The 18,121-nt window shown below is 51.8% G+C and overlaps 1 protein-coding gene across 1 annotated transcript; it reads right to left on the bottom strand.

Moving 5' to 3' along the window:
• Positions 1 to 721: 721 nt before the first annotated feature.
• On the bottom strand, positions 722 to 15,470 carry GDF10 (growth differentiation factor 10). Its single transcript, XM_003408932.1, has 3 exons — positions 15,155 to 15,470; positions 3,065 to 3,987; positions 722 to 913 (listed from the first exon to the last, which is right to left on the bottom strand). The coding sequence occupies exons 1-3, from the start codon at positions 15,468 to 15,470 to the stop codon at positions 722 to 724; spliced, it is 1,431 nt and encodes a 476-aa protein (XP_003408980.1).
• Positions 15,471 to 18,121: the final 2,651 nt, after the last annotated feature.

The following is an 18,121-nucleotide window of genomic DNA, read 5'->3' as shown; positions in this document are numbered from 1 at the left end:
TTTCCAGAAAAACCACATAACACACACAATCTACAATATAGAAAGTATAATTTACAAAAATATAAAATCTTGGTTATTTTTTAGTATTCCAACATATGACTGTACGTGTTATTCCAATCAGCGTGTTTAAACAACTCAGAAATAGCCAACATGATTGCCTCTGTGGAAAATGGTGTCTGTTCCTTCCTTTTTGTGGTAAAATAAAATGTATATTATGAAAAAGAAACCCCCATTGGTTATATGTATAAAAGCTTGTACAGCAGAGTTTGAAAGAAAACAGACACTTATACCATCGTTCGGGCCCTGTTTCCAGGATCAGCGTGTAGCCTGAGTGCTTTAGCTGACCTTTACACAGAGGCTCTTGCCATGTGAGGGTGCTGAGCCCCCTACAATCTGCATAATCTCCTCCCCAGGGTAGAAGACAACCATCACAGAAAGAGCACGAGGATACAGAGACGGGATCCTCCAGGCAGGGCCAATTCCCAGATTCCTTCAAGGGTACCTAGCGTGGCATTTAGCAGCTAAGCCACTAGAAACAAAGCATCCCAGAATGGTGCCCTGATGGGAGGATCCTTCTGGGACCCAGTGGGGCTGCCTCTGTGCTCTGCCCTGCATTTGTAGTTGCACCCCTTATTCAGTCCTCACCCTGGAAAGTCCTGAGGACAGTGCTCTGCCGGCGTGAGGTGAGGCGGGGCCTTCCATGCACCTGGAGCAACTGGTCTTACCGGCAGGCACAGGTCTCCACGGACATGTTGGGGTACACCTTCAGAACCACGTTCTGGTTCTCATCCAGGAAAAGGACCCCAAGGGAGTTCATCTTATCGGGAATGCAGCAGGGCTCCGGGATGCCTGGGACGATGCCCACAGCCCTCACAATGCTCTGGATGGTGGCATGGTTGGACGGGCGGACGATCTGCAAGGCAGGGAAGGGGCATGAATACCACACTGTACCTGACTCTCTGGTTCTCCGCCCACCACAGACTGTGCTGCTGCTATTCTGTGGCTGAAGCCATGTAAAAGGTGTCAACCAGAAGAAAAGGCAAAATCCTGGGTATGATACACATTTCTTCTGGGATCAGCCACAAATGGAGTCCCCCACTGGGTTTTGTTGCAAGAGCCCCCAGGCTCTTGCAGTGAGAAAAATCACACCCTCTGCATGGCACTGGCCACTTGGGGGCGCTTGTGCTTCACACATCCCCATACGCCTAGCCCAGAGGTGCTATCCAGAGGACAGCCAAGGGAGGTGCCCAACCAGTCCCCCTGGGGTCCTGGCTGCCCAGCGGTGGTAGCCTCTGTCTGAGGGGGGCAGGCAGGATTTCTCACGTGGGTGTGTGTGCCAGTGGTGAGGGGTGGGAAACTGACTTCTCCTGGGTGTACTGACTTAAGGGTGTCACATCTTTTCGCAATTTCATCTTATCAGCCTGGTGGGACACGTATCACTGCACAGTAGTTTCACCGGGGAAGAAATGGAGGCTTAAAATGACTAAGCAACTTGACAAATACCCTCTGTTAGGACGTGGCCTGGATCAGAAAGCAGGCCTGCTGCAGCCACACTGGCTTTCTCCTCATCCCAGTGGCGTCTCACGTGGGGAAGGGTCTCAGTCCCAGCAGCAAAAACAGAATGTTTTTCCTTGGTCAGCTCGGACAAGGAAAACACAAACAAGCCATCCACTTCAGCTCATTGCAGACCAAAGAGAGTTTTATACAGCACAGGTGATGAGAAAGGCCTTTGTGCAGGGAGTGGGGGTGAGAGCAGTGCAGGGACACGCTGCATTTGTGGGGTTCCAGCTGGCCGTCTCAGAAGGCCGACAGGTAAGCCCTGGGCTGGTGGCTGGGAGCCTACAGCGCTCCAGTCCTGCACCTCCCCAGCCTGTGCTCAGCCCTCCCAAAGATGCTTGTCTCTCTGTTGGGTGCCTCCTTTCCTCCGTTTTGCACATGAATGGCTTTCAGAAGAAGCCACTAATTCCCAAGCAGATTACTGCCACCCCATGACTGGGTCTGGGGTTCGCTGCTGGCTGATTTACTTACGTTCAGATTGGATTTATGCACTGACTTCCTTTCTTGAAGGAAAGGCATGACCTGGAACTTGGCAGAGTAACTTGGCGGAGCAGGGGGAAAGTGTGTGCTGTGTGGTAGAGGTGACATCAGCTGCCAGGGGGCCCACTGCAGGGAAGGCCATGGGAGGGGTAAGGGGGTGGAGGTGGACGGCACCCCAGCCCAGCCTGGAGGGCAGGGGAATATCTGAAAACTCAGGGCCAGAGAAGATGGGTCAAGAAGCCCAGTGCTGTGTCTAGCAGACTTGCTGTGCACAGAGAAAGCTATTGGTTCCAAGGGTCCCCGCCCTGCATGCGAGGGAGGAGGGAGCTCACACTGCCAGAGGGGGGTGGCTCTGAACCCCGATTCAGGCTAGTCAACATCCTGGGGGCCAGGCCAGGAGGAGAAACAAGAGCCTTGGTGAGGTGGGGGCTGTGGGGACCTGCCCTATCTACAGGGGGCAGCGTCTACTCCACTTCTGTAGATTGTTGCTAGGTGGGACCACACACCTATGGAGAGGGAGTCTCCTGCCTTGAAAAGAAATGTTCTAATTTAAAAAGTCAAATTCAACAAAGTCAACACTTTTAAAAGGACTCTATGGGCCAGATCAAATTCATCTGTGACCTGTGCCCACCCAACAGGCTGCTACCTTGGACCTCTGTCTACCTGTTCACTGCCTGAAATAAATGGGAGGCGTCATCCTGGAGTCCCTGGGCATCACAAACGGTTAACGTGCTCGACTGCTAATCAAAAGGTTGACGTCCAACCAGAAGCACTGCTGAAGAAAGGCCTGGCGATCTACTTCCAAAAAATCCACGACTGGAAACCATGTGGAGCACAGTCTCTGAATACACGGGGTCACCGTGAGTCAGAGTCAACTCCACGGCGACCGGCACTATCTCTGTTTTATAGAGGCATCAACACAGGCTTACAGAGGCGCAGGGACTTGCCTACTAATAAGCGGTGGAGCCGAGACAACGCACAACGAAATGACCTTGAGAACACCGCCGTGCTCCCACAGCACACCTACCTTGGGCATGGGGAACTCACAGGCTCCCGCGCAGTAGTAGGCGTCGAAGGACTTGGGGGAGATGATCCATTCATTCCACCCGATGTCCGCGAAGTCCACCTTCAGGTACCTCCGCGAGCAGATTCGCGGCTCGTTCCACTGCTTCCTCCGCGCTTTCTGCATGGTCTTCTCGTCGAAGTTCAGCACCTGCGAGGAGGCCACGAACAGGTCCTGGCCCTTTCTCCTGCGCTCCTTGCGCGCAGGCCGGGTCTTCAGCGCCTGGAAGGGGCTGGGCCAGAGCTCGTACTCGTGGTGGTGCTGGGCGCCGTGGGCAGGCACTCGCCGCTCGTCCAGCCCTGGCAGCTCGTTGTCCTGGAGAGGGCCGCTGGCCTGGGTGGCCCGGCGCACTCGGGGGTCGGCGGAGCTGTTGGGGGCTGCGCCGGGCTCAGGGTCTCCAGCCGGGAAGGGGTCGTATCTCTGCAGCGTCACTGCCACGCTGTTGGGCTCCGAGATGGCCAGGTCATTGGCGTAGATGAGAATGTAGGGTGCATGGGGACTGGGTCTACGCACCCCTGGTTCCTTCTTCGCAGCTTCCAGCTGGGCTGAGAGCAGCAGCTCACCATCCCGGCGGGCCGCCTTAACAATGGGGGAGATGTCCTTGGTCTGCCACAGGCCCCGTGGTGGGGGGGCCAGGGCCATGGCCCCCCGGAGCAGCCCCTGGGTGGCCGTGTTCTGTGAGAGGCTGTGGAAGAGCAGGTGGTGGCGAGCGGGTAGGCCTGTGGAGAACAGGCGGCAGGAAGCATTCTTTGACCGCTTGCACAGTGCCTCCCGGGCCCAGGGCCACCAAGGCTCAGAGTAGAAGTGGAATGTGGCTGCAAGGATCATTTCTGAATCTTGCATGGAAGTCAAGTTGAAGAAATACAAGGCCTTCTGGTCAACCACTTCTGCAAGGAAAGGACAGAGGGCATGTCTTTTAGGTTCTCTCTCAGATGGGCCCTGGTGGTCAGGGGTCTTCTGCCCAGGGGCTGGGGGTGGGTGAGGAACTCCTGACAGAGCGCTCACCTCACCATGTGCAGTCCTTAACAATAAACTGATGAGGGCACCACTTGTCACCCTCAATGAACAGATGAATGGAGGTCAGAGAGGTTAGGGAATTGTCAAATACACCATGGCAAAAACATGGTAGCAGGCAGGGTTTGTGCTTACACCTGCTCGACTCTAAAGCCACTGTCTCTCAATGAACAAAGGTCCCAGTGACAGAACGCACAAATAGCTTCATTGATAAGGTGGAATCCCGTGTTCAGGATGGTTCGAGTGGGATCAAAGTCCGCCTGAGAGTTGGCCCCTCTCGTGTCTGCACAGCCCCATGTTTTACAACATCATATACCATAATATCTATAGCTTTATCGCTAAATGTACATTACTCCAAGTCAGGTGACGTGAAGATCCTCACATCTTCACTGCACTCTGAGGAGCTTCCAAGGGTTCACAGGGCTCAGAGAGCAGCCATTTGGGCATCTGCAGTTAGTTCTGCCGGAGGATTGTTAAGATTGTTTCACGAAGTGAGCAATGTCGGGTTGTACAAGGTCATTCAGCAGTCCCCAGGTCCCCAGATTCCAGGATGCTCTCTAGTGGCCTCAGCCATAAGGCACCACAACCAATCATCTCTTCTGCAGCTCAAGAACGCTCCTGCTTCCCTGGGTTGTTGACCACCCCTTCCTTCTTACCTCATTCTACCAGGTGTACTCCAGGGACCCAGGACACAGCCTCCTATCTGCAGTCCTAGGATAATGACCGGAACCTTGGAGGCATGGGGGCTCTGAAATGTCCAAGTCCTCTGTAGGGTGAACACAGGAGGGGGCAGGACTTTCCCGGTGCCTCCCCTCTGAGGCTGTGGAAAATGGAAAGGAGACCAGGAGCACCTGCTGTAGGCTTTCTCCTGTCTGCAGGGTAAAACTGGAGGAGCTACAGAGCTCCCGAGCCCTGGCAGGTGTGTGTGGGGTCACTGAGCTCTCTGAGGGCCATCGCAGATGTGTGTGGGGTCACTGAGCTCTCTGAGGTCCGTGGCAGGTGTGTGTGGGGTCACTGAGCTCTCTGAGGGCCGTGGCCTCTCTAACACCTTCTCCCACAGCATCAGCTAGCACGTTCCTTCCTTTCAACCAATATAGTCAGTTTAAAGCTATTTTCTATTGGGAAGGAGGCATAATTCAATTGGGAATCCCATGTGCTCTTAAGGGACTACGAGAGAGAGAAAGAGAGGAAGGAAAAGTACATCTGTGGAGGGCCTGCTAAATGCCAGTCTCTGCTTAGGAGATACTCTAAAGACATGACCTTATTTTCCCTCACGTAAGCCCCGAGGAGGTGACACACCCCCCGATAGCCCCACACATAAGAACAGGGCATCCTGATACACACCACTTAAACGTGCCCCGCCCCAACACTGTGGCCTTGGGTGTCATAGTCTTTAGTCCAGCCTTTCCCAAACCTCACTGGGACACTTGTTAACAAGATAGTCCCCCAAGGCCCTTCCTCCCCTGGAGATGCTCTTTTGGAGTGTCCAGGATTTTAACCAGCAGCCTGGGGGATTCTAACTCTCAGGGAGGGGTGGGAGCACTGGTGATAGCGCACTCTAGTGGCTGTGTGTTTGCAGCATCTGGGGTTGGCCTCTGGGCCGGCCAAGGTTCACCAACAAACCTGCACCCACATCCCAGGCTAGATCACGCCCCAGAAGTGAGGTCCCAGGCCCTAGCACAGCCACACCACACACGGCACCCCACTTTCCTCACCTGTTTCATAGGGGAAATAGAATCTGTACCTCTATTTTTTTTTTATCTCAGGTGATTGTTCTGAGGATTAAATAAATAGCCTACGTAACTTGCCAGGCACAAAGGAAGTGTCCTAAAGTGTGCCTCCCTGCCACTTTCATCTAAAGGACAGAGGCTGGCAGAGCAAGCTCCTCTCACACTAACTGGGCCTTTTCCACCCCCAAATCCAAGCACCTGAGCAGGACCCAGCTAGCACGGCAGATGTGCGCTCTTTTGTACAGTTCAAGTCTTAACTCACAAATTGTTCTGCCAACGCTCCTCACTAGAAAACATGTAAGATGCTCAGGCCTGACCTTTCCAGTCCTTCCAAGAGCAAGCCCAGCCCAGCAGGCAGCAAGCAGTAACTCTGGCCTGGACCTCCCACAGGCCTAGGAGGCTAGGAGAAAAGCAGAACACTGCGGGGGACAGGGGTGGGCTCCCTTGGAGGTGCAGTTCAGTCTCACAAGAGGGGCCAGAAAGGACAACTGTGATCAAGATGGCAGTGACAGCAACCTAGGCCAAAGGTGGTATGACCTGAGGAAGGTGAGGGAGGCCTATCCTGGGGGCAGTTAGCAGCATGCAGGCAAACAGTGTGTGGAGGATGGCTGCCTGGGCTCCCTCCCCAGAGGTAACTTCTGCACAGGTGTGGAAGGGGAGCTGGAAGTGCTGCCCTGCTCTTAGACTGAGAATCACAGGGCACGCTCAGAGATTCGGACTTGGGAGGGGCCTTAGCGGCCCTGCTGTGCCACCCTCCTCTCAAGGCAGGAGTCCTTCCTCTGCTTTGGCTGGAACATCTCTGGCCTCACTAGACAGCCTGCTCCAGAAAAACCCTCCCTGCTGGGAACTGCTGAGGTGGGGATGGGTAATCCGACCCCAAGCGCATGAATGGCTACAGCTACAGGCTGGCCCCTGCTCCCTGGGCTGTTCCTGCCTGCATGCCACCCAAGGGTACCCACGTAGTGGCAGAGAGGGGTGGCACCTACCTGAAGTCATAGTTTAGTGATCCTAGGCCACAAAGAGAGGCTCTCAGAGAAGTCCCCACTGCCTGTGCAGTGTGCTGGTGCCTGTGGCTCCTTGTCAGGGAGATAGATCCTTTTTTCTCATCTTCTCTTCTGTCTTTCCTTCTTCCCTCTCTCCCTCCCCTCCCTTTCATCCTTCTCTTCTCTCTCCCACTGTTACAAATTGTGTCCCCCCAAAATGTGCGTAAAATGTGTGTCAACTTGGCTAGGCCGTGATTCCCAGTACTGTGTGTGATTGTCCACCATTTTGTCATCTGCTGTGATTTTCCACAGTGCTGTAAATCCTACCTCTATGATGTTAATGAGGCAGGACTCAATCTACAGGATTAGGTTGTATCTTAATCTCTTTTGAGATATAAAAGAGAGAAAGGAGCAGAGAGACAGGGGGACCTCATACCACCAAGAAACAAGAGCCAGGAGGATAATGTGTCCTTTGGACTCGGGGTCCCTGCACTGAGAAGGTCCTGGACCATGGGAAGACTGACGACAAGGACCTTCGCCCAGAGCAGACAGAGAGAGAAAAACTTCCCCTGGAGCTGTTGTCCTGAATTTGGACTTCTGGCCTCCTAGACTGTGAGAGAATAAACTTCTTTTTCTTAGAGTCATCCACTTGTGGTGTTTCTGTTACAGCAACACTAGGTGACGTAAACGCCCTCCTCCCTTCCTCCCACTACCCTTTTTTCTTTATTTCCCTCCTTCCAATAAATATCCGTGAAACTCTTACTCCAGGCTAAGCCCTGGGCTGACTGGGGTAGAAGCAAAGGTGGTCACAGGTGCCCAGGTGTCAGACTACTGGGCAGGCAGGTGATTGCAAAGATGCCCACCTGTAGCTTTACAACGGACAGTCCTCATGGGCCTGGGTACTGGAGCACCCTTCACACAGATCACCTCACTCTGAGTCCTCCAGTGGCTCTCCACTGCTCCAAAATACAGCTCAATGCCCCACCAAGGTCCTTCCTGATCTGGCGTGCCTCCTTCCCCAGCTTCACAGCCCCCGCCCCCGAGCTAGTCATACTGGCCTCCTTGTCCTTCCAAGTCTGGGCTTCCTGTCTCAGGCCTCTGACACAGCTATTCCTTCTGCCCGAATTGCGCTCCCCTGTTCAAATGGTACCCTCAGTGAAGGGAAGGGCAGCCTTGGCTCCAGAGGGCTGGAAGAGGAACTCCATCACCCTGTCTACCTCCCCGGCTTCATTTGTCTTCATAGCACTTCTGAACACCCAGATATACATTTGTTTGCTTATCGTCTTCCACCTAGAACATAAACTCCAAGCAGGCAGGGCTTTGCCAGTTCATTCCCTTCTGTACCCCTAGAGTCTAGCATTGGCTGACAGTTAGTGCTCAGAAGTAAGTGTTAAATGACTGAATTCCTGGAATAAATCCTGCCTAAGCACCCTTTTCTGTAATTTCCTTGGACTGGGGCAGACATGGCTGTGGCAGCATGCTTGTCCACTTTCCCATTCTTGCTTACTCTGTAATATTTCCTTGGACTCAGGCAGACATAGCTCTGGCAACATGCTTTGTCCGCTTCTCAACTTTTGTCCTTTTGAATATATGCTGAATAAAACTCTCTTTTTGCTTTACTAAACTTGGAGATGTTTTTTTCCCCCACAACAGTTAATGGTGTAGTCGTCCAGGATTTCTGAAGCTACACATCCAGTCAAACTCGAGGAGACCTGGACTGTGGAGAAGAAGCCAGCAAAAGAGATCCTATCTTCCGGACCCACGTGTTCCCAGTCCACGTCCCTTCGACACTGACAGGGTGAGTGCTCTCGGAAAAGGAGCCTTTGCTTAATCTTTTTGCTTACTCTTTTTTGTTCTTTCTCATGTTTTCTTAAGCTTTGTTCGGCATATGTGTTTGAAAAACCAAGTGGTTGATTAAGGAGAATCTCTTAGATTTTTGCTTGATCGTTTGGTTAAGAGTGATATTTGGTAACTCTTTAGGTAAACTGCAGAAACCCTGGTGGTGTAAGAGGTCAGCAGTTCAAATCTGCCAGGTGCTCCTTGGAAACTCTATGAGGCAGTTCTACTCTGTCCTATAGGGTCGCTATGAGTCACAATCGACTCAACGGCAGTGGGTTTTTGGTGGGAAGCAGCCCTTGCACTGAAGGAACAAGGAAAGAGGGGGATCGTTGCTAAGTCTACCCGTTTCAGTTAACAAGGGGGTTCCTGGCCTGCTGCCCTGGGGCTTGGTAACCATATCCTTAAAGAGGGCCAGTAAGTCTCATTCTTTGGAGAGATGCTGCTGATGATACAAACCTAGCTGGAGATACTGGGCAGCAGGGTTTTGGGCCAGTTCCTTCCTCTTGAGCCTGGGTTTTCTCATATTTAATACAACAATAGCACTGTTTAACAGTTATGGAGCTCCAGCTATATGCTGGGCCCTGTGCTGGGTGTTCTGAACACTAGTTCCTCATTATTTAAATGAAGGGAGCCCGAATGGATCATTTATTTAATAAAGAGATGGAGGTTCAGAGAGGGTGCATAACTTGCCCCCCATAATACTGCTGGTAAGGGCAGAGGCAGACTGCGGACCCATGTCTGTTTGACCCCACGCTGCATGTAACGTGATCTGCTCCCAGCAAATGTAAAAAGATTAGTGGCGCAAATGGTTAATGCACTTGGCTGCTAACCTAAAGGTTGGAGGTTCAATTCCACCCGAAGGCACCTCTGAAGAAAGGCCTATTTCCAAAGATCCATATCCAAAAAATAAGCCATTGAAAATACTATGGAGTGCAGTTTTACTCTGACACAATGTGGTCGCCATGAGTCGGAGGTGAGTATATGGCAACTGGCTTGGTTCTGGTTTTGTGAACTGCAACATGTTTTGCAAACATAAATCATGATTTAAAATTTTTAAGTCTTGCCTCTCCAAGAAAGAAAGGACTGACCTTATTAAACAAATTGATCTCTCTCTGGATCTCCAGAAAGACTAAGACCCTGACCAGAGCACTTTGCAGGGCACTCATTCTCTTTCTTGAGGGCAGTGAGGATAGGCCCGGAAGGGAGGGGTTGGAGAAGGGGCCTCTTAGTGCCAGGGTCCCTCCTGGCCAGTCCTCAGGCCGAGCACACGCCCCCGAGGGTTCTGCCCCATATAAACAGAAACCAGGCCACCTGGAGAGACGCCCCTTCATGCTCTGCCCTTGAAATAGTCCTGAGTGCCTGCTACAGGTGACAAGGCTTGGAGAGCACTGGGCCAAAGACGAAGCACCGAAGCTGGAAGAAGGAGGCGGTGGGCAGGGCAGTGGTTGCTGAAGAGGAGAGAAAGAAACTAATACGTATTGATCATCTACTTCCACACAGGCTTCAGAGGCAGGCTGCCTTGTTTAAATCCCAGTTATACTGCTGACTAGCTACAGGGTTTAGGTAAGTCACGGAACCTCTCTGTGACTCGGTTTCCTCCTCTGTTAACCAGGCAGGATATGTGTATGTACCTACTGAAGTGGTTGTGAGGATCAAGTGAGGTCACCTTTGTAAGTCTGCAGCACAGAGCCTGGTACCTGGCCTGTGCTCAATGCAAACTGGCCATATGACCTCACGGTGGCTACATTCCAGATACCACACACTCACTCCTTGTCCTCATTCCAGCTGCTGGAGGCTTCACCACCATCCAATCCCTTCAGCAGGGGCCTGAAGATGCTCATGGCCTCTTCCTTCCTGCATCTAACTGCTCCCTAACTCCTACTGGTTTTGCATCCCATCTTCTCACAACCATCCCTAACTCTGCATCCTTCCAACCCTGCCTCCACCCAGGCCTGGCCTCAATTGCAACGGTATCCCTGCATCTTCTCATCCCCTGGGCATACATGAGCTTCAAAGAGAAATCATCTATCAGAGATAAAGCCTTAATAGTTTTATTATATGAAGAACCTCTGCAAATCAGTAGGAAAAAGGAAAGAAGTCCAATATGAGGAAGCAACTTCCACAGGGAAAATGCAAACGGACAACAGGCATAAAAACAGTTCAGGATGACCAATAATGGAAAAAAAAGACATAATTTTGAACAGTGAAATAAGTTTTACCTCCATGTTGAAAATATTATTCCATTACGGTAAAAACAATGGAGATCCACCCACCCACCCATCCATTCGAAGATTCCACCTACATATTACTGTGGCTAATTGTCTCTCCCTGGGTGGTGTAAACAGTTAATGTGCTCAGCTGCTAACCCAAAGGTTGGAAGTTCAAGTTTGTGGCTAATTGTCTCTCCCTGGGTGGTGTAAACAGTTAATGTGCTCAGCTGCTAACCAAAAGGTTGGAGGTTCAAGTTCACCTAGAGGTGCCTCTGAAGAAAAGCCTGGGTATCTGTTTTCAAAAAATCAGCCACTGAAAATTCTGTGAAGCACAATTCTACTCTGACGCACATGGAATCATCATCAGTTAGAAATGACTCCGTGACAACTGGTTACTGGTTATGTCTGGGTCTGTGATTAGGGTTGACTTATCTTCTTTACTGTGATTTCCAGACTTTCCCTAATAAGCATGCATTTCTTTTATGAACATTCTCTATTCTCTCTCTCTGATGCACGTTTACTATTACATTGTCTAGCATTGAAGGCTGTTTATAAACCTGGCCACCACCTACTTGTCCAACTTTCCTCACAAGTTGTTGTTGGGTGCCGTTCAGTCGATTCCAACTCACAGCAACCCCGTGTACAACAGAACGAAACACTGCCTGGTCCTGCACCATCCTCACAATTGTTGTTATGTTTGAGCCAATTGCTGCAGCCACTGTGTCAGTCCATCTCATTGAGGATCTTCCTCTTTTTCACTAACCCTCTATTTTACCAAGCATGATGTCCTTCTCCAGGGACTGGTCCCTCCTGATAACATGTCCTAAGTATGTGAGACAAAGTCTCGTCACCCTTGCGTCTAAAGAGCACTGATTGCACTTTTTCCAAGACAGATTTGTTCGTTCTTTTGGCAGTCCATGGTACATTCGATATTCTTCACCAACACCACAATTCAAAGGCACATTAGTTCCTCGTTAAAACCAGACTCTTCATGGTTCCACCACACAGTGGATGACTTCCCTTCCACACCTGGCTAAGGCCCTCTTGACCTTCAAAGTCTGTCTCAGGCCTCCCATATGGTGAAGGCTGCACTGGCTCCTCCCCTGCTGGGCTGGGGCTGCTCCTCTAAGCTCCGTGGAATGCCCACCTCCTGTTACTGCTCCATCGCACCCCCGTCCCACAGGCCCACTTCCATTCTCCCGACCAGTTTGTGAGCTCCCCTGGAGCATGGCCAATATTCCATCCATCTTCGCATCCTCCGAGCTTGTAGTACCTGCCACCTAACCACCTGCTTGGTAATACTTGGGGAACTGAAGTGAGCTTCACTTTTGGCATTACGACAGATGGGTATGTATTATTACTCTCATTTTAGAAATGAAGAAATTGAAGCTCAGAGAGATTAGGTAACTTGCCCAGTATCACGTGGGTAAGTGGCAAAGCTTAGATTTGAACACAGGTCATTCAGGGAGCAGGGGAAGGTCTAACCTTAACCCTTAGGGTCAGGCTCCAAGGCACAGTCCAGTGACGCCGATTTAATAGGGAACACAGGGTACACCAGGGTAGTGGGACAGGGAAAGGAGATATGCAGTGAACATAATAATGGCAATAACAATAAAAAAACATTTGCCATCAAGTTGGCTCTGACTCATGGCGATCCCATGTGTGTCAGAGTAGAACTATGCTCCAAAGGGTTTTCAACGACTGGTGTTTCAGATCACAAGGACTTCTGAGGTTCCTCTGAGTGGAATCAAACCTCCAGCCTTTTGATTTGCTACTGAGCACATGGATTGCTTGCACCACCCAGGGACTCGGTGTAATAATAACAATAGCTAATAAACTATCCACCCTTACACATGCATATTTTAATCTAATCTCAAACAACCCTATCAGGTAGGGAGCATTAGCCCTGTGTTATAAGGAATAAGACTGACTCACGGACAAGTTTAACTCCTTGCCCAGATCATACAATAAGCCGTAGAATTGTGATTTGGACCCAGCTGGCCCACCTTCACTGCCAGCACACTGAACCTGTGCTCTGCTGCCTGAGGGGCGGAAAGGAACACAAGCTATTACACCAAGGCTGCAAGACCTGACGCATTGGTTGTTTAGCGAGAAATGACACTCCGCCAAGGGGTAGGCACATTCCAGGACCAGAGCAGGAGCCTCCCACATCTGTGGCCTCCTCTACAAGATGAGAGGCTCTTGCTCAGATGTGTACCTCCTCCCAGCTGGGCTACTGGATCACAGAGCGGGCACAGCTGGGAACTGGTGAGGGCTGGAAAAAAACAGCTCTAATGAATCAAGGGACGGGAGGAGAAACTAACCAGCCTGCGCCCCTGCTCTATGCTAGGCACAAAGGCCACCTTACCTCACTTAATCCTCACCACTACACTGCAGACAGGATGCTGGAGCTCAGAGAGGCACAGTGGCTTGTGCCACACACACAGCCGGCAGGTGTAGAAGCTGTGACTCACACCACTGTCTGCCTTATGGTTCCAAAGAGGTGTGCTGGATGTGCCAGACAGTCCCAGACTCCACCACAGTCACTATGATCTCTCAGAATTGTCCATTCTACCTCTCCCACCCAGGTCCTGGGCTTATATCTGCTGGAGAAAAAAGCAGTAGAACCAGCATTTCCACTGTGAATAGCACTCCCTACATCTCAGGCCTCAGTTTCCTTATCCATAAAATGGGAGTGCTGGATTTGATGTACTGTCTCCAGAGTCTTCTGGGGATTACCACTGTGTGCTTCACTGCTCTTCGTACTACCTGTATTTTGTGAAAACGGAAGCACAGACCTGTGCACCTCCACGCCCAGGGCTGCACAAGCAAGTAGGTTCAGCATTGTGCTCAACCCTGGTTGAGGCGGTGACCTAGCCGGCCTTACTTTCCTCAATTCCAAGTCTTCCTGGAAGGACTGAGTTAATGGGCAGCATTACTTCTGAAACAAGATCAAGTTTAAACCCATATGAATACAAAGTTCTTAGCACCGTACTTTCTGCTCGCAAAGACATACCACGCACAGAGACCTATCTGGCCAGCGCTGGCAGGGGCTTACATACGGTACCTCATTTAATCTTTTCTGCAGCTCCCCAGGGGAGGGACTGCCATGCCCTGTCCATTTATAGACAGGGACACTGAAGTCCATGTTACTTTAGCCATTGACCCAAGGCCACGTTCATGCCAGATGGTTCTTGAGTGGTTTCCTTAATCATGATGCTGTAGAATGAATCCCAAGTACTGCATAAAAGGTACCAGGAAGGAAAAAGGAAGAGCCGATTGGCCTGGAGCCCATGGGACACTTGCCAGAGGAGGTGGCTCAGTGGAGAATGGGGGGATGGAGGTGCTCCCCCCCATTTAGTTTTGCAAGGATGAGCTTCCCATGCCTGGCCTCAAGTTGCACAGCCAGTGAGCAGCAGCTGACAGATGTGACCCAAGCTGTCTGACTCCATCTCTGAGCTTGTTCCCCTCCACCCAGGAGAGAACCCTGCACACTGAGTACCTTTCTCCTGGTGAATGCCTTCCCCACCACAAGGGCTGCAGGTGACCCTCACCCACATTTTTTAGAATGGCATTTTGCAACCATGAGTAGTCACCACTGCATTACCCCTGTGGCTGCCTGGGGCCTGTGGGGGAATGAGGTTGCTGAGGCGGGTCTTGGGAAGTGCCCTGGGCCCAGCAGTGAGACCCCAGGCCAGGTAATCCAAGGTGTGGGGAAGAGGAAAGGATTTGTCAGAGCCCAGGACAGGAGACGGGTGGGGTGCCCCCACTGCTCAGAGCTTCTGGACCCTTCCTCCAACCCCATAGTCTGGACACTTTATGCTGCTGCCCAGGGTGGGGGAAAAAGTCCAGTCCCTCTGGTAGGCATCTCAGACACGTCTCAGTTCACTCTGCCTCCCCCACCGAGGTTCATGCCTCCACCTGTGCCCAGTGGTGGGCACTTCTATTAGGGCTGCCTTCTATCCATCCAGCGTGGCCTCCTTACCTGTCAAGAGCCAACACAACAGATGCCCCCCAGCTTGATGGCATTTCCATCCTGGGCTTATGGATTGGTTCTGAGTGGTCTGTGCCAAGGATGTTCTGCCCTCACAGGCTTGGGAGCACCCAAGGGACAGAACTCTGTGTCACTTTGGTGTCCCCACTGGAGGTTCAGAACTTGGTGAAGAGTGAATGAAAGAATGAAGTCAGTGAGCAGAAGCAAGCGGGGGTGGGAGGTACGGACCTGTGAGGAAGGAGGAGAATAATGAGGAGGGGGCCTCCAGATTACCCTCTACTTACCCAGCCGTGCCCGGAAGCTGCGGACTGTGTTGCCCCCTCCGGGCCGGGCTCCCCGCCGGCTGTACTTCTCATAGAGCCTGAACATGTGGACAGCGACCATGTCCTGGGCGCCGGGGCCCAGCGCTGTGGCCGCGTCCCCCGGAGACCGCTGGGGGTCCTTGTCCTCTACCAGGCCGTCGGCGGAGGACTGAGGCGCGGGCCAGGCGGTGGCCCTGTGGCTGCCACCCGCGTCCCACAGCAGCAGCAGAAGCAGCGGCAGCAACAGAAGCAGTTGGGGTCCCCGGCCCGAGCTGGTCCAAGCGGGGCCACTGGCCATGGCGGGGTGGCGGTGACGAAGGACCAAAGGTCCGGGAGGAGCAGGGAGAGCCCCGGCGCCCTGGAGGCTGCGGACTGAGCCCGCGGCGGCAGGGAGGGTGCGCGGGGCGCGCAGGGCTGACGCGGGGCAGAGGGCGCGGGACAGAGGGAGGCAAGCCAGCCAGGCGTGCGGTCAGTCCACGCCGCGCAAACTCTAGCCAGCTGAGCCCGAGCCGGCGCGCTGCCTCCACCGACTCTTGCCGCGAAACTTTGCAGCCCACTGCGCGCCCCGCTCCGAGGCTTCGGGAGGCTGGGAGGGGCGGGGCGGGGCGGGGCGGGGCCGGGCCGCCGGTGGCACCCTCAGGGTGGGGGGCACCGAGCTGCGCGCCCTAGACCACTCGAGGCCGCCGCCGACTCGCCATCCCTGGCCAGGCTGCGGTGTGCGTGTGCCCGTGTGTGGCGGCGTGCGCGCGCCTGGGTGTGCGCCCGAGAGTGTGGGGGGCGTGGGCGAGCGCGCTCCCCGCCCCCCTGCGGAGAGCGGGAGACTGAGAAGCTAGGCCAGGGTCCTGTGGGTCCCGCGCAGCCGGCTGGACACCCCTTGGAGGTGGGTCCGCCTACTGGGTTACCCCTTCCATGGCTGTGTAGTTGCAAGATGACAGCTCTCCCGTAAGGTCTCCCGAGGGTATGTGTGTATGCCCAGGTGCTCCAGAGCCAGTGTGTGTTCAAAATACAGAGTCTGAAAAGAAAAACCTTCACCCCAGAGCTCAGCCTACACAAGGCAACTGGAAAGTGATCCTGATTAAATTTCAGCATTAATTAATTAATGATCCTTTATATGGAGCCTGGTGGTGCAGTGGTTAAGAGCTCTGCAGCTAACCAAAAGGTCGGCAGTTTGAATCCACCAGTGGCTCCTTGGAAACCCTATGGGGCAGTTCTACTCTGCCCTATATAGAGTAGGAATCCACTCGACGGCAATGGGTTTTATAGGGCAACAATTATTCCAGTTGTTGAAGAAACATGTTAAAGGTTTGCATTAATCTTTGGACGTGTAGCCATTAGGATTGCACTAAAAAGGAAGTGTTTTCGATCTGCTTTTTTTAAAAAAAAGTTTTCAAATAACCAGAGTAGGAAAAGAGAAGGTGGCTTCCCTAAAGTTTCACAATGAAGGGAAGGTGTATTGAATCCCTGGTCCACCTCCCCTCAGCCTGGCCCTAGGGGCAGAAGGTCAGAGCTTCATCTTGTCTGTAGCAGGGTTTCTTGCCCATGAATGAAATTCAGGGGGTCCTAGAGCTTGGATGAATCAGAATCGACTCGATGGCAATGGGTTTGGTTTTTGGTTTTTTAGGGCCTGGATGGGGAAAAGTGACATCTTCATTTTCACTAAGCTTTACTGAAATTTATAACTGGTAACCAGCTGCTGACTCATGGCAACCACACGTGTGTCAGAGCACAACTGCGCTCCGTTGGGTTTTCAGTGGCTGATTTTTTGGAAGTAGATCTCCTGGCTTTTCTTCTGAAGCACCTCTGGTTGGACTTGAACCGCTAACCTTTCAGTTAGCAGCCCAGCATGTTAATAGTTTGCATCACTCAGTACTTGCTGATATTAAAAATGAAGGCAACCAACTCCACTGATATTAGGTGTACCTGTTACTTTGTCACCAATGGAAACACAGGCATTTTCATATCACAGGAGAGTTGCTGCTGCAGGTATCTCAAAACATCACTTTTAGCTCATCACTATGAAATTATGGTAGTTAGGCCTTTGGCTTGTTATTTACTGCATTATCAAAGAGGCATGCATGTTACTATGTTGCAAAGTTGTTTTAAAAATTTCGGCAGCTATGTTTTAATGTAATTGGCTTCCTTTGTAACCCTGTGTATTTTATTTTATGCATTAAAAAAACATACTTTTGAGAAGGGGTCCACAGGTTTCACCCGGCTTGGAAAGGGGTCCAAGGTCCACCCCGAAAGTTTAATAACCCTCCAGAGAGGAGGAAAGAACATCTTTAAGCCCCTATCCCTGCAGAAGGCTCTGGGAGACTGTCTATTCTACATTTCAAAGGGCTGTTTGCAAACTTGTGAACACGCTGTTCCCTTTACTTGGTAACTTCAAGCTCTGTGAGCCAAAATAGTTACTTTTCTTGGAGGGCTCACAATGCAATAATTGAAAAATAGCTGGAAAAACTTCTGTTGATGTGTAAAACACAACTCATTTGTAACTTTCTTTTTAATTCTGCAGTATCAAATTAGAGGCCATTCTATTGAGCACCTCTAAATCTCAGCCCTGTAGCTCTTGGAAAACCATAGAGAAACGTTTTATTTAGTTTCAAAATTTGCTCACCCTGAAGTCACCTTCCCGTTAATACAGTTCCCGTTGGATCTGTGGGATGGTTTTCAAAAACTGCTTGGAGGTGAGATGATAAAGTTGCAGCCTTGGACCTAATTAATCTCTCCTTATAAACGATCCAACCACCTTTTAGAGCTCCCTTCCCTTCGTCTCTCTCCCCATCCCTTCCTTCTCCATGTGCCCCTCACTTCCCCTTGGCCCCCTCTCCTCCTCTCCCCCAGAATGGCTCTGACCTGCAGCGGCTGGGGGTCACCTCTGCTTATGGGTAGTTTTGTCTCTGCTGGGGCCATACACAATCGAAGCCTGTGAAAAGGAGGGTGAGTCTG

The sequence above is a fragment of the Loxodonta africana genome, chromosome 16, assembly GCF_030014295.1.
Source record: "Loxodonta africana isolate mLoxAfr1 chromosome 16, mLoxAfr1.hap2, whole genome shotgun sequence".
Classification (NCBI taxonomy): Eukaryota; Metazoa; Chordata; class Mammalia; order Proboscidea; family Elephantidae; genus Loxodonta; species Loxodonta africana.
The sequence above is the reverse complement of the archived record's forward strand: the minus strand, read 5'-3'. Positions and strand labels throughout refer to the sequence as shown.

Excerpts from the sequence above, each read along its gene's own strand:
- GDF10 (XM_003408932.1), bottom strand. The coding sequence starts at position 15,470 with ATGGCCAGTGGCCCCGCTTGGACCAGCTCGGGCCGGGGACCCCAACTG. Across the intron at positions 3,988-15,154 it reads CAGCTTCCGGGCACGGCTGG|AAGTGGTTGACCAGAAGGCC; the intron begins GTAAGTAGAGGG and ends CTTTCCTTGCAG. Across the intron at positions 914-3,064 it reads GTGAGTTCCCCATGCCCAAG|ATCGTCCGCCCGTCCAACCA; the intron begins GTAGGTGTGCTG and ends CCTGCCTTGCAG.